This window comes from Notolabrus celidotus, chromosome 16 (assembly GCF_009762535.1).
Source record: "Notolabrus celidotus isolate fNotCel1 chromosome 16, fNotCel1.pri, whole genome shotgun sequence".
Lineage (NCBI taxonomy): Eukaryota > Metazoa > Chordata > Actinopteri > Labriformes > Labridae > Notolabrus > Notolabrus celidotus.
In genome coordinates, this window is record NC_048287.1 from 22,915,078 (window position 1) to 22,929,695 (window position 14,618).

Below are 14,618 nucleotides of genomic sequence, written 5' to 3' on the forward strand. Positions count from 1 at the left end.
GAATGTTTATAGTTTATCAGATAGCCCATTTCACAAATTCAAAGGACATTCCTCTGTACGGTGGCCCTGAAGGACAAAACAAATGTACAAAAGATGAAACACTTTTACAAAGTTGAAGACAAATTTACATTTTGGAAAACATTTTTACATTTATGAAACAAAATTATATCAGCAAAACACTTTTACCAAGGCCAAAACAAATTTGCATTTAAGAAAACAATTTTACAAAAGATGAAACACTTTTTTCTTTTTCCCAGCATTGTTTTTATTGAGTTTCAACAACTTTAGACATACATTTATAAACATTCATACACATATGTTCACATATATGTGCAGAAATACACATATGTATATATATGCACATACATACAAACACATATATATATACCCATACATACATAACATACATACACACACATATATATATATATATACCCATACATACCTAACATACATACACACGTATACACATCATTTACATACACGTGTACTCACATACACAAACAAATAAAATAATATAAAAGATAACCATAAATAAATACAAGTATCTAATAAAGATAATAATAAATAAAATAGAAATAAAATAGAAGACATGAATATGAAACACTTTTACCATTTCTTAAATAAATTAACATTTCATTTTTACGGAAAGGGAATGTACCAAATACCGGAAGTGATCCACAAGTGACTGAGTGAGGGGTCGTTTAGTTTGTTTTAATGGAGAGAAACCAAACAGAGATGGACATGGTTTACATGTTAGGACATCCTCTGGTCAGGCATCTTGTCTCCAGAAAAGCCCCATCATATCTCCGCAAAACCTTCATCAGGCGTCAGAATTCAGATGAAACGATCTCAGACCACATCGCCTCAGGCTAAACGGAGTCAGACTAAAAGGAGTCAGACTTAACAGTAAAAGTGTTCCGTCGTTTGTAAAATTGCCTCCAACTTTGTAAAAGTGTTTCATCTTTTGTAAATTTGTTTTCTTAAATGTAAATTTGTTTTGGCCTTGGTAAAAGTGTTTTGATTTTGTAATTTTGTTTTATACAATGTAACTTTGTTTTCCAAAATGTTAATTTGTCTCCCACTTTGTAAAAGTGTTTCATCTTTTGTAAATTTGTTTTGTCCTTCAGGGCCACCGTACCTCTGTGCTCTTGGTTAAAAGCGACCCATTCAAGGTCTAAACTTTGTTTTGTCTCCGATCCAGCATCTGAAAAAGTCACTGCACTGCCTACTCTGAGAATTAAAAAACATCAAGGTAAACAATTTAAATCATTAGGGTGGAGCCTTTAAAACGACGTAATGACGTCAGATTCGACTAAATGCAGGAATGTTTTCCATGACGTTTTCAGTCCTTGGAAATAGAAGCAGAGTGATACCTCTTAGCTTTGTTTAACCTCTATGGTTAAAAAAATGGATTGAACACCTGGTCACACCTGCCAGGTAACTTCTGACTTCACGAGCGAGAGACAACTAAACCAGTGATAAGAGACGGAATATTATGTCGATGATGTGACCGAAGTGAAGTACACAGGTAGGTTAAATGTGCCAATAATATTTACTATGTCTCTGTGGTTAGTGTAGTTTAGCAGAACTCACTTTAAATGCTGAGTTGTTAAACGAGTTGTAGCCTGAGCTTCAAACTGCATTCCTTCCTGCTTTGAACCAGACCCAACCTGCGCTATGCAGGACTGAAAAAAGGCTCTGTAATACCTTTAATTGTTTGGACGAACACTGGACCATACATTTATCAAGCAACTGTGTATTATAAGGTGAAAATCCAACAGTATGATGGACTGTTGACATTTGAGGCTCTGTAACAAGAAGTATTTTCTCTGAAGCAGATCTCCCAGAAGAGTTTCAGTGTTCAAAGGGTTCAAAGGGTCTTTGCTTTAGGGCTGATACAAACTAAAGGTAACACAAATCTATAAAGTAGACTCTGGATGAAATTCAGGATAAGGGCAATTGTCTCCTGCCACAAGCGAGAGAAGACTTGATACCTTGAATAAATACATGTTAGCATTAAAACAGTGAAGAAAACCAGGCCATGGTTTATGTCTTCATCATATATCTTTGTCACAACACACATTTTATTTGTATGTGCTTCAGCTGCAGTGGTTTTAATTCACTAGTTTGCACTATTTGCATGTGTAGTAAATGAGCCAGCCAAAGTCCAGGCTGTGTCAGGTGTCTTTATAGAGCAGGAATGCAGCCGTGTAACTTGTTGATCACTTTCTAGCTGAAGTGTATCTGTGCTTTCTGTTAATAATTAGCCTCACAGATATCCTGCATAAAGCAGAGCTGTGACGTCACACATGAGAAGGAAGTAGTTCTGGTAAAGTTTGTGTGGGCTTGCAGAATGGCGAAGTCTGTTTTAACATTTAACCCTCCTCTTAAGTTGTGGGTCAAATTGACCCTTAAGTCTATTTTAGGCAATATGTGCTTTCCAAACCAGGTAAATGCAGCATAAAAATCTGGGCAGCATGTGACAGAAGAGGTGTCCTGTTAATGTATCAACAAAAAATCAAAATGTAAATAAAATAAACAAAAATCTATGTCATGTAAAAGTATTGTATTTATATTTAGGTCTTTTCCAATGTACATTAAAAAAGTTTTAACATGAATTTTAATGAAAAACAAGTGAGTTATCCTCATTGAACCATGATCTGTGAGAATTAAAGAACACCAATGGAATAAATCTTGATTTAAATGGTTAGTGTTGGAGCTAATAATCAGATTTAAAAAATGTGTATTGGGTTTTTTTGGGGTTCTGACACTTTTGGATAATTGAATATGCCCCGGGTCAAATTGACCCAGGAACATTATTGCTGTTCCAGAGAAACGAACATAACAGGAGGGTTAAGCATCAGTCTGTTGTCACTCCTGAACTCCTGTATATTCTATTGCAGCTTGATGTGTTACATTTAAAATATGTGATTTTTAATATTTAATATTTAAACTTTAAAGTCTCCTTCTGTAGACATTCATTTATGTTATAGCTGACTTAAAAGCACAGTGAGGAGTTTTTCATGAAGTTTGAAACATGTCACCATTTTACTAACGTCTCTTCATGCTCTATATAGTAAAATAAGATTATCTGCATCATGTCTTTTTTTTCTTTCAAGATTTGTTTTTATTATGCAACTGGTCTGCTTTCAGTCCCTAGAGTCATGGTGAAGCAGGGTTCAGCCATTATGCACCACATATCTGGAACAAACTCCCTGAAAGCTGTAGGTCCGCTCCAACTCTCACCTCTTTTAAATCAAAGATTAAAACTTTTTTATTTGCCGCTGCCTTCCTATCTTAGCTTATTTTAACTCAATTTAAATGCAAATTTTAAATTTACTTTTAATATATTTCTAATTATCCTTTTCTTTTCTATGTTTCATTATATTTTTCATTTTAATTATGTTCTTTTATGCTTGTCTGAATTCCAATGCTTTTAATGTTTTAATGTAAAGCACATTGAGTAGCCCTCGTGTATGAAATGCGCTATTCAAATAAAGTTGCCTTGCCTTGCCTTTACAATACAGGTCTAATATTAAAACATATTTTATGTGTTTTAACCCTCCTGTTATGTTCGTTTCTCTGGAACAGCAATAATGTTCCTGGGTCAATTTGACCCGGGGCATACTCAATTATCCAAAATGTGTCAGAACCCCAAAACATCCCAATACACATTTTTTAAAATCTAATTTTTTACTCCATTACTAACCATTTAAATCAAGATTTAGTCCATTGGTGATCTTTAATTCTCACAGATCATGGTTCAATGAGGATAACTCACTTGTTTTTCATTAAAATTAATGTTAAAACTTTTTTTAATGTACATTGGAAAGACCTAAATATAAATACAATCATTTTAAATGACAGATTTTGTTTATTATATTTATTTAAATTTTGAATTTTTGTTGATAAATTAACAGGACACCTCTTCTGTCACATGCTGCCCAGATTTTTATGCTGCATTTACCTGATTTGGAAGGCATATATTTCCTGAAATAGACTTAAGGGTCAATTTGACCCGCAACAAAACAGTAGGATTAAACAGAGTTATATATATAAAAAAAAAAGAATATTTGGTGCACCGCTGTGACAAGGACACCTAACATGCCAGGCCAACAGCACCCTAGTTTGTAGAGTCTGAAAAGGCCAAAACAAGACGTGTTCACCAATTTCATGAAAGTAATAGTTTCACCTTCAGAGTATTTTGGACTTGAGTGATAGTGCCATGTAGGTGCACCATACTTGATATTAGAAAAATCAGAGAAACCAACAAGGATCTTTTTTTTTATCATCATTGAGTCTGTTGATGTTTTTAAGATTAATCAACTAATTATTTTACGTCAATTAAATCCAAAAAATTATAATAAAGCTCATCACAATTTGCAGAGTTTGGGATGTTTTCAAACAGCTTCTTTTGTACAGCCAGCTGTCTCTATAACCCCAGTAACATATCATTGATACAGTATGTTACTTTTTTAAAATACTTAATCCGTTTCTTAAGAAATCTGAGTAAATATCCAATCTATCTGATTTTCCTATATCACTCCCACCACTCCGACAGCTGCACAAACTCAAACATGCTCTTTACAATATGTTGGCACGTGCAGGGGCAGGACGAGGGAACACGCCCATGATAAACAGTGAATCTTGATTGATTATCAAGGAGCTGGCTGAGTTTAACGTCCTTGTAACTTCTTTCTCTCACAGGAGGGAATCAACTAATGCGTCCAAACATGACTTTTAACAACTGGAAGGACCTTTGTTAACAGTCAGAGTTGAGACAGTGCAAAACAAGTTCAGTTTAAGAACTCCAGAATGTCAGGCCACGGTGGTGTAGTCTTAGATTTACCTGAGGAGGTGACATTTTTACCTGCAGAGCCACAAGTAGCAAGCAGTAAAAAGCCAGACAATGATAGTTTGAAGGACGTAAAGGAGATTACACATGAGGAAGAAGAAGACCTAAAGCAGAAGGAAGATTATGAAGAAGAAGAAGAAGAAGAGGTGATCAGCTCTGCTCATCTGGAGCCGAGCACTCTGCCGTGGCCTGGAGACAAAGACAAGAGGCCTCAGACAGATGATGACGTTGAGTCAGGGTCAGAAAAAAGAGTGTCAGAGCCTGAAGAGAGGGACACGGGGATCAGCGGAGGAAGCCAGGACCTTTCAGAGGAACAGAGCCAAGCGGAGAGCGACCGAAAGCACAAATCAAAGTGGAGGGAGAGCATGCCGGAGGGAGAGAGATGGAGGGACGATGAGATAGCGGTGCAGAGGGACGATAAAGGGGAGGGCTCACTGGCAGATGATGAACACGAGGAGGAGGAGGAGGAGGAAGAAGATGATACAAACTGGATGTCAGAGAAAGCTGCTCTAGGTTTCACTCCACAAGTGACGATTGTGCGTCCGTCCAGCAAAGAGGTCCCTGAGGAGAGCCGATTCTTCATAGAGAGGGATGAGAAAAAGGAGCCACAGATGGAGACGGAGTCAGTCGCACAGTTTCAGCCAGAGTGGACAAAAGAGGACGACAAGTACTGTGAGTAAAAACAACACCATAAACCAGTTTAAGTCAATATTACTGAAAACATGAAAGGAACTTAAAAAGTGTTTACCCTTTGTGAGCAGAATCAGAATAGGAGTTGATTGAAGAGAAGGTTTAAACTCAAGTCTAATATGTTTATGACAAGAAAGGTTATATATTTAATTTAGGGCATAGTTTTAATCTATATCCTGTAACTTCAGGTCACATGTGTAAAAAGCTGTGTTGTGGTAGAGCTGGAATAAGGACTGTCCATCTATCCTCTCTGCTGCCTTCATGTGCTTGTCAACAGAACAGCACATAAGACTTTGGACATGCCATAAATGACCAATGTAGCATTTATTAATGTGTCAGGAAGATAAAAAATGTGCCACTCCGTAGCTAGCCTGCCACGCCATGTCTTTCCTCAAACTTTTTGAATTAATGATCGATTAAAAAAATGCAATAGACTGTATGAAAAGATGGATACCATCATGGCTCCTCCAAAATGAAAGCCTAAATATTTGGCGCCCCACTACTGACTTTGATGGAATTTAGCAACAAACTGGACACTGGACACAGAAGACTCAGGAGACTCTGATGGCTTACGTTGAAATAGTTTATGTAGAACTTGATCAAGGAGAAATAACATAACAGTACACAGGCAGGAGAGTGCAGTGCAATGCCAAGTCAGTTCTGCCAGACAAAACCCTTGGCATGGTATTTATTCCCCCTGAAGACGACACTAAAGTTAGATAAACATGTTTGGACAATAGGAACACAACAAGTGGAAAGAAGACCTGTGCTCTGGTTCTGGAGACAGTAAGTCGTTCACAACACATAGATAAAGACAGGAGCAGGGGGAGAGAGAGACCTTGATTACTACACTGACACTATCTCGCCCGTCACAGATGACATAGGAATGAAGTTACTCTAAACTTGACACTTAGACTGAAAGAATACAATAGATAAACATTCTTACATACACATATATAAGATTATGAATATTCCACGACACTGACAGGCTGCAGAATTGTTCATAAGCAAGCGGCAACCTCCAGTCTAAAAATATGATTCCAATGCAGAAGTGCTAAAAACAACAGTTCATCGAGAATCCGCTTGAGGCTGGCTCTGGAAGTACCGAAAGTCAGATACACATGAATGGGAAAAGGCCGATCTTTACAGCAGAAATAAACATGTTTACAGCCTGGTACAAAAGACGAGTGTAGTCTGGATAGCTCATTTCTCGATCGGCTCACACTGTGAGGGGGGTGAATTTTTTTCTAACACGGCAATTTCGAAGATATTGAGATTACGATTCTTCCAATGAGAGGCACAGCTGACTGCAGGAACACTGTAGCTGTTGGCTAGGAGGCTCAATGCCCGCCTCTTTACGGCACACTGGCTCCACAGCAGCAATATGGCTGCCACCGCCGATTGGCCTCAAAAGAGCGCTTCAGAAACAGATGGGTGATGTCACGGATACTACGTCCATATTTTATACAGTCTATGGTCATAAGCCCCTCTCCTTTATGTTTAAAAATGGTTCATTCTTTAAAATCAAAATTAATCCATGAGCAGACCCTGGCTCCAAAATCCTCCCCATCACAGAGGATATTTTGGTTTCACTTTTGTCAAAGAAGAGGATGTGAAGATGTGTCGTCCATCTTTACATACAGTCTATAAAAATAACTAACAAACCTTTTTATTCCAATAACTGGCCTCACATCAGATTGTTGTTATTTTGTTTGTTGTTATGCGTGAGGTGAAATGTTTTCTGAAGCACGTTTCCTCTCAGTAAGGAGAGTAAAGTAAGTGAGTCAGTGCACTCTGAGCCGCTCAGCGCAGTGTGATGAAGTCTTTTGTCCTTAATCAAACTTAATTACATGTCTTTAGATGAATCATGCAGTGACATCAGTCTCATCCTCTCTGTGTGGCTGTCACCGTCCTGTCTCCATAATGACAGTTAATGACGTTGATTTTTACACATTCCCATCCTCAGACCTGTGCGAGCATCTGTGCAGTGAGAGACTGAGGCTGGCTCTGGCGACGGCGGCTGCAGCGATCCTCTTCCCTCTGCTGGTGTGGGGAGGTTACGCCCTCCTGCCCTTTGACCCCCCGCTGCTGGGGAGCCCCCCTCTCAGGGTGGTGTACACACTGCATTGCTCCTTCTTCGCCTCCATCCCCCTCGTGCTCGGTAAGCTCTGTGTCTCTACATGCTAAGTTTGTCAGACTAATAAAGATGCAACAGTTTTATAATCAACAAACACACGCTGACCCCTGTGTTGTGTTTGTCTCTGTAGGTGTGGTGGTACAGGGCGTGGCCAGGCTGCGCTACAGCACCCTGAAGCCCCTCTATCAGAGCAAAATGGTGAATAAAGAGGTGGCGGTGCACTGGCACTACGTCAACGAATCGCTCGCACTCTTCTTATTCTTCTTCCTGCAGCTCGCTGTCTTGGCAACCTACGTCAGCCAGGACCTGGTCAAGTTGGTGCCGCTGCTCACCATCATTTTTGTTTTTGGCAGGTATGTTCGAAGAAACCCCCCAAAATTACAATTAAAGGAATGTTGAGGGCTGCACGGTGGTGCAGTGGGTAGCACTGTTGCCTCACAGCTAGAAGGTTCCTGGTTCAAATCCCTGGCCGGACAGGTGCCTTTCTGCTTGTTTGCATATTCTCCCCGTGCATGCGTGGGTTCTTCCTCTCCGGGTACTCCGGCTTCTTCCCACAGTCCAAAAACATGCTCACCAGGTTGATTGATCACACTAAATTGCCAGTAGTGTGCATTATTAGTGTGTGAGTGTGTGCTTGAATGGTTGTCTGTCTCTCTGTGTTAGCCCTGTGATAGGTTGCCGACCTGTCAAGGGTGTACCCTGCCTTCCACCCGAAGCCAGCTGGGATAGGCTCCAGCCCCCCGTGACCCCCAATGGGATAAGCGGTCAAGATAATGGATGGGTGGAATGTTGAAAAAGATTGACAGAGAGAAAGGCCCAGTGAAATTAAAGCTCCAGTCAGGAGTTTTTAAGAGGTTATGAAGCAGACTGAAATGAACAGTGACGCCTCTCCATGACCCACTATAGCAAACATAACCATTAGCAGACTGAGGGTCTCAGTATTGTAACTCTGAATCCCTGTGACAGCTATAAGGGGTAGGTGTCAGACATGCAGTGAAGAAAAAATAGTTTTGCTTTCTCCTCAGCAAATATTTACAGTGAAATATTCACACATTTGGCTGTTAAAAGAAAGAAGTATGAGATTTTTCTGTAAGAAAACACGAACAGGACAAAATGGGCAAAGATTGAGGAGTATCTTTTTGTCCACAAGGGGTGCCAAAATCAGCACAAACAGAACGTTCCTCACAGGAGCTTTGGAATTCAAATAACTTTGAACAAAAATGTAAAAGTGCACCATTCTTGAGGGAAACAAAAAAAGAAAAAGAAAAAATATATCATAAAAATGACTGTCATGCACCTTTTAGTTGTTAAACAAGGCCATAATGAGGAAAACACAACTTTACCTTTGTCTTGTTAGAAAAAAGACAGTTTCATGTTTTCCTCCTGGGACTGCTTTTAGATTTTTAGTTGAAACAAAAGTGAAGGAGCAGAATGTAAAAAGTGATCGTCGTTTGGTTAATTTCTCTCTGTGCCATGAGGTGAACTGCTGCCTGGCACGTCACACAGTTTTGTTTTAGTTGCACTTCTGTGGAAATGGACGGTGTGCCTTCAGATTAAAAAGAGCTGTCAACCTTGTGAAAACATCCTGTTTTTTGATGTGGGCAAAACAAATATCAGCCTTCAGCAGGAGGACACAGTCAGAGACACATGTTGTGTGTAGGGAACATTTGTGTAGTTTCTCTATCGTTTATTCGATGTATGAGAAAAGAGCTGGGCTGAACGTTTAACTGATATGTTTTATTACGGTTTGTGTTATTAATGCTCGATACATTCTGCAGAGTTACTTCCTGTTTCATTGGTATTCTGTTGTTCCACCTATGGCCAACTTTCAAAGTTGACAGACGAGTATCTCAGCCATTTATTGAATTTCACCTTTTCCATTTCTCAATAAACCTGTTCCACCAGGATTGAACCTGTCCTACCAGGCGTGAGATTACTTAACCAACAGATCAATTCAGCACCTGAGAGACTGAGGTTTTCAAAAGAGATGTTTACTTCTTACTTTTTCTTTTATCTTCTCTTTTTAAAAAAAAAAATGTTATCTTTCCTATTTTTGTATGGCCCCTCTGTTGTGTTATTTTCCTCAAGTTTCTTTTTTCCTTTTCTTTCATGCTGATATGCCTCTTTTTTCTGGGTGTCTATTTCTTCAGTTAGTTTTTCTCTTTCAGTCTTCTTGGCTCATCTACTGTCATTTTTATTTCATAGTTTCTTTTCTAAATCTTTTGTTCTTTTTTATTTTCCTCTCTTTTTTCCCCTCTCTTAAAATCATGTATTTTATTATTATTATTATTATTATTATTATTATTATTATTATTATTATTATTATTTTAGAAAATCCTTCTTTCATTGTAATAATCCAGAAAAACAACCTATCATTTGGAGTGAAATCAGAGATGGGAGGAACAACTACATCACAGTATGATCAGGGGCGATTCTAGGATCTGATGTTTAGCGGTGCTGAGCACCCAGAGAGCTGCCCGGCCGGGCAAGATACATTTAACTGTTTTGAATATTTTAATGCAATTTCATTTCCACATTTGTGAAAGCAAAGTATAACACTTTTTGGGAAAGACTGTGACTAAACCAAATCTGATAAAGGTTATTTAAATGCTGAACCACAGCAAAAGAGAAATGGATTGGAATCATAAAAGAAACATATGGTAACCCTAATTTCTGGGGAAAAACAACTCATTTTGATACAGCAGCTCCTCAACATATACGTAAACAGTATGTATGTTTCTGCAGTAGACCAGTCCCCTAGAGTGAGTAAAAAAAAAATTAAATAAAATCTCTCAAATTGTAGGGGTGCTTGGATTCAATTTAGAGGTGCTTCAGCACCCCCAAAAATGGGCTAGAAACGCCTATGAGTATGATACCATTCAAGTACAGTGTGTTTATTAATATTAAATATTTTATTATTCTCTATCTGATGTTTTCGGTTCTGGCTTCAGTTTAAAGATCAGTCTAAGCTCTGATATCACACTGGGTTCTTTAAAAAATAATGAAAAGAAGATATCTATGCGGTTTCTCTGTCACAGTGTTTATCAAAGAAACTTTGATGCAAATTCATGTTGCAAAGTATATCTACATTTAAAACCTAATAATTGAGTAATTATGAGTAATTATGATAAATATCATTAGCATATCTCCTAATCTCTCCGTGCAGATGAGATTCAGAGTGCTCAAATGAAGAACAATGAGACCTTTGAGGTCTAATGTGCCGTATGAATCAAGTTTCTGCTGTGACTCCTCTGAAATGATACTCCAACAGAACCAAACACATCGTGAAGGAGAGTTATTACCAGTTAAAAAGCAGCTATTGAGATAATAATCCAGATCGTTTGAGTCATCAAAGGCACCACAGGAAGTCTGATGACGTAGCTGAGTCATCTTTTTTTTGCTAAAGACTGAGAGTGAATTTAAAGATGATGTAGGTCAAGATCACATCTTTGTGTCACTGTTTATACAAATGAGGAAATCGTACAACATAATTGAATGCCTCCCTCCTATCAGCATCCCTTTGGTCTGATTATCATCATTGTGTCTTCTCTTTGCTTCAGGTTGATCTACTGGCTCTGCCTCTCTCTGGGCAGCACCATCAGAGGCCTTGGCTTCGGCTTCTCCTTCCTCCCGATACTGGTCATGTTGGGAGCCAACCTCTACTACATCTGCTCTTCGCTGGGACAGGGGGCGGTGTTTGACGTAGCCCCGCCCACCACAGCCCCTCCTCCCCAGCCGCGATGGTGGGGTTAAAGGGCAATGTCTGAAAATGGCTGCGAGGCTTTATGAAGAGACACAACTTTTTATCTAACTCCAGACCTCTCTGAAGGACTCTGTTCTTTTGGAGTCTTTTAAAGACAGCAAGTACCTTTTATTTCGACAGCACACACTCCATGAGCAGCTGTTTTGTCATAATTTAAACTAAAGAAAAACACCTGTAAGCTTGCTGTTTGCTGCTGCTTCTCCACCTGCAACTCCCTTTCAAAAACTAGTAATCAGTCTGTGTTTCCTGTGGCTGTGTCACAGTCAAAAGATTCCCCAGGTAAACGTTTTGAATGTGCAACAGCAATTTGAAAAAGTTTCTGTTGGCAGAGCTATTCTAAAGTGGTACCAGCTGTTGCACCAAGTAGAAGATAAAGGTACATTTTATTTAAGGAACCCAAACAGAGTCCTTATTTTATTTAAAAAATAATCGTGCCTCCAGTTATTTAATTCTACGCTTAACTCAATGTTAATATCTTCAAAACAGATGAGTTATAACAAATTAACCCCTTATATGGTGTGTTAGAATAAAGAAAATACATATTCAGACCACAACAGTCTTTTTGTACCAGCCTGTAAACATGTTAAACTCTTCTGTGAGATTGGGCTTTTTGACATGGGTGTTAATGGGGTTTCGTGGCTTTTAGAGCCAGCCTCAAGTGGACACTCAAGGAACTGCAGCGTTTTGCACTTCCACGTTGGCTTAATTTGTCTACACCGAAGATTTTCTATGGTATCTGTTATTTTAGATTCATGGTCTCTTGCATGAACCTTTTGTTTTTCATCTATAATAACTGTTCACATGCAGTGGACACCAACAGTGAGGCTAATACCATTGAGATGGAGATGAACATGTATGTGAATCTCTTGGCGTTATGGAAGCAGTTTGATTCAAGTGTGCACCATCACCACCAATAAAGAACAATAGATAGAGTGGTAATCATGGAATAGACATGCATGAAATATGCATGCAGAGAAGTGCAACACAAATCTATCAAAAGATGGAATTTAATTTAATGAAAGTCTCAAGAATTATAAGTTCCAGATTAGATCAGTTCTTTTTCTACAAAAATATGACGACGAGGAACAGAAAGTGATATATTACAAACATTGGTTGTTAATAGAAGAAGTAAAAATAGTTTAAAATCACTGACAGAAGCACTTATGTGTAAGTGAGAACTTCTTTCACTGAGTTTGTGTTTACATGTTTTATAATCTTTAACTACAAATCTTTAAAAGAGCAGTACCTTGTTTTGTCTTGAACTGATCAGATTCAGCTTTGAGTTTCAGTTTGAGGCACTCTGCTTGGATGTGAGCTGATAATGAAGTCTTAATATTCAGTTTTTACAGTAGCAGTTGATAGTAAAACCTCAATCATACCTACCATTTATCTAAGCAGCTTCTTGTCCTTGAAGGCTCCCGTAGCCTGTGGAGCTTCACCAACAGGAGGGGTGAGCAAGGGAGCGTTTCAGACTATAATCTGACCGCTACATATCCCTGAATATTCCCATTTCTACACACTGTACCTTTAAATATGAAAGATTTAAAGCCATGTTTTTATTATCGTAAAGACTTTGTTCTTGATGTTGAACATTAAACATTGATCTGTTTTAATGAATTTACTTTTTTATGATGCTTCACACCTGGAACTATTGTTCATCTTAAACCTTTATATTTATAACAGACTGTTGAATTCATCTTTGTTTTATAACTGATCAGCTTTAATCTGTTTAGAACAACATTTGATGTCATTTTGTATAGTCTCTTTATTTTGAAGGATTTTTATAAACTTGTATAGTTCAAATCTGATTCATATTTTGGACCTTGAATGTGTTCAATAAAGTTTGATCTACAAATATTAAAAATGTATCTCCCAGCAGCTGATGATCCAGATCTAAATGACGTTTTTAACATGAAACCATACCATCCCATCCTCTTCTGCTTATCCGGGTCTGGGTCGCAGGGGCAGCAGTCTCAGCAGGGAAGCCCAGACACTCCTCTCCCCGGCCACTTCCACCAGCTCTTCTGGGAGGATACCGAGGCGCTCCCAGGCCAGCTGAGAGATATAATCTCACCAGCGTGTCCTGGGTCCCTGTGGCCTCCTCCCAGATGGACACGCCCGAAACACCTCCCCAGGGAGATGTCCGGGAGGCATCCTGACCAGATGCCCGAACCACCTCATCTGGCTCCTCTCGATCCAGAGGAGCAGCGGCTCTACTTCGACCCTCACCCGAATGTCTGAGCTCCTGACCCTCTCTCTAAGGCTGAGCCCAGACGTCCTGCGAAGAAAGCTCATTTCGGGCGCTTGTATTCGAAATCTTGTTCTTTCGGTCACTACCCACAGCTCGTGACCATAGGTGAGGGTTGGAACGTAGATTGACCGGTAAATGAGAGCTTTGCCTTCTGGCTCAGCTCCCTCTTCACCACAACAGACCGGTACAGCTTCCGCATCATTGCAGATGCCACCCCAATCGTCTGTCAATTCCACGCTCCCTCTTCCCCTCACTCGTGAACAAGACCCCAAGATACTTAAACTCCTCCGCTTGGGGCAAAGACTCTCCTCCGACCCGGAGAGGGCAAGCCACCCTTTTCCGACTTAGCACCATGAAACCATAAAGAGTATATTTCAGTCACAGAATAAGTTCTCTTCATTTCACTGCATCTAAACACTGAAGGTCTCCCCTCTCTTCACCAGCACTTTATTTGCTGAACACACCTTACCTCTCTCTCTCTGAGAACATGTTTCAGCCTGTGAAAGAATTCCTGTAAACCCCTCTGAATGAAGCTTCTTGCCCCCACGCAGGGCTCCTCCAGTGACACATAAACACTCCCACCACAGATGTTAGAATTATTATGATCACAGTTTGAAGTAAGATTATTTTAAATGTCTGGTACACCAAGCTGTTTGAAAATCAACATATATTTACCTGTACATTGAGGGACTGCACTTCAAGCTCCTGTGAGGACTTTCTGGTGTTGATTTTGGCTCCCCCCTGTGGACAAAGTGGTACCTCATCTTATTGCTGAAATGATCCTGAACATGTGAAAGTCATGTTTCTAACATAAATATCTCACCATGCTTTATTTTACCAGTCGAATGGATCACTCAGGGAGAACTGTTGTTTCAGCAGCTTGCTGTTAATCACTTCACTCGATGCCATCAGCTCCAGA

The 14,618-nt window shown here is 39.4% G+C and overlaps 1 protein-coding gene across 1 annotated transcript; it reads left to right on the forward strand.

The window, feature by feature from the left end:
- The first annotated feature begins 1,370 nt into the window (after positions 1-1,370).
- On the forward strand, positions 1,371-13,061 carry tmem79a (transmembrane protein 79a). Its single transcript, XM_034705625.1, has 5 exons — positions 1,371-1,531; positions 4,711-5,530; positions 7,515-7,709; positions 7,816-8,038; positions 11,246-13,061. Exons 2-5 carry the CDS (start codon positions 4,819-4,821, stop codon positions 11,436-11,438), a joined length of 1,323 nt encoding a protein of 440 aa, XP_034561516.1. The 5' UTR covers positions 1,371-1,531; positions 4,711-4,818; the 3' UTR covers positions 11,439-13,061.
- Positions 13,062-14,618: the final 1,557 nt, after the last annotated feature.

Bases quoted from the DNA above. Each gene is read 5' to 3' on its own strand.
- tmem79a (XM_034705625.1), top strand. From the start codon at position 4,819: ATGTCAGGCCACGGTGGTGTAGTCTTAGATTTACCTGAGGAGGTGACA. The intron at 5,531-7,514 runs GTGAGTAAAAAC...TCCCATCCTCAG, and splicing joins AAAAGAGGACGACAAGTACT to ACCTGTGCGAGCATCTGTGC. The intron at 7,710-7,815 runs GTAAGCTCTGTG...TTGTCTCTGTAG, and splicing joins CTCCATCCCCCTCGTGCTCG to GTGTGGTGGTACAGGGCGTG.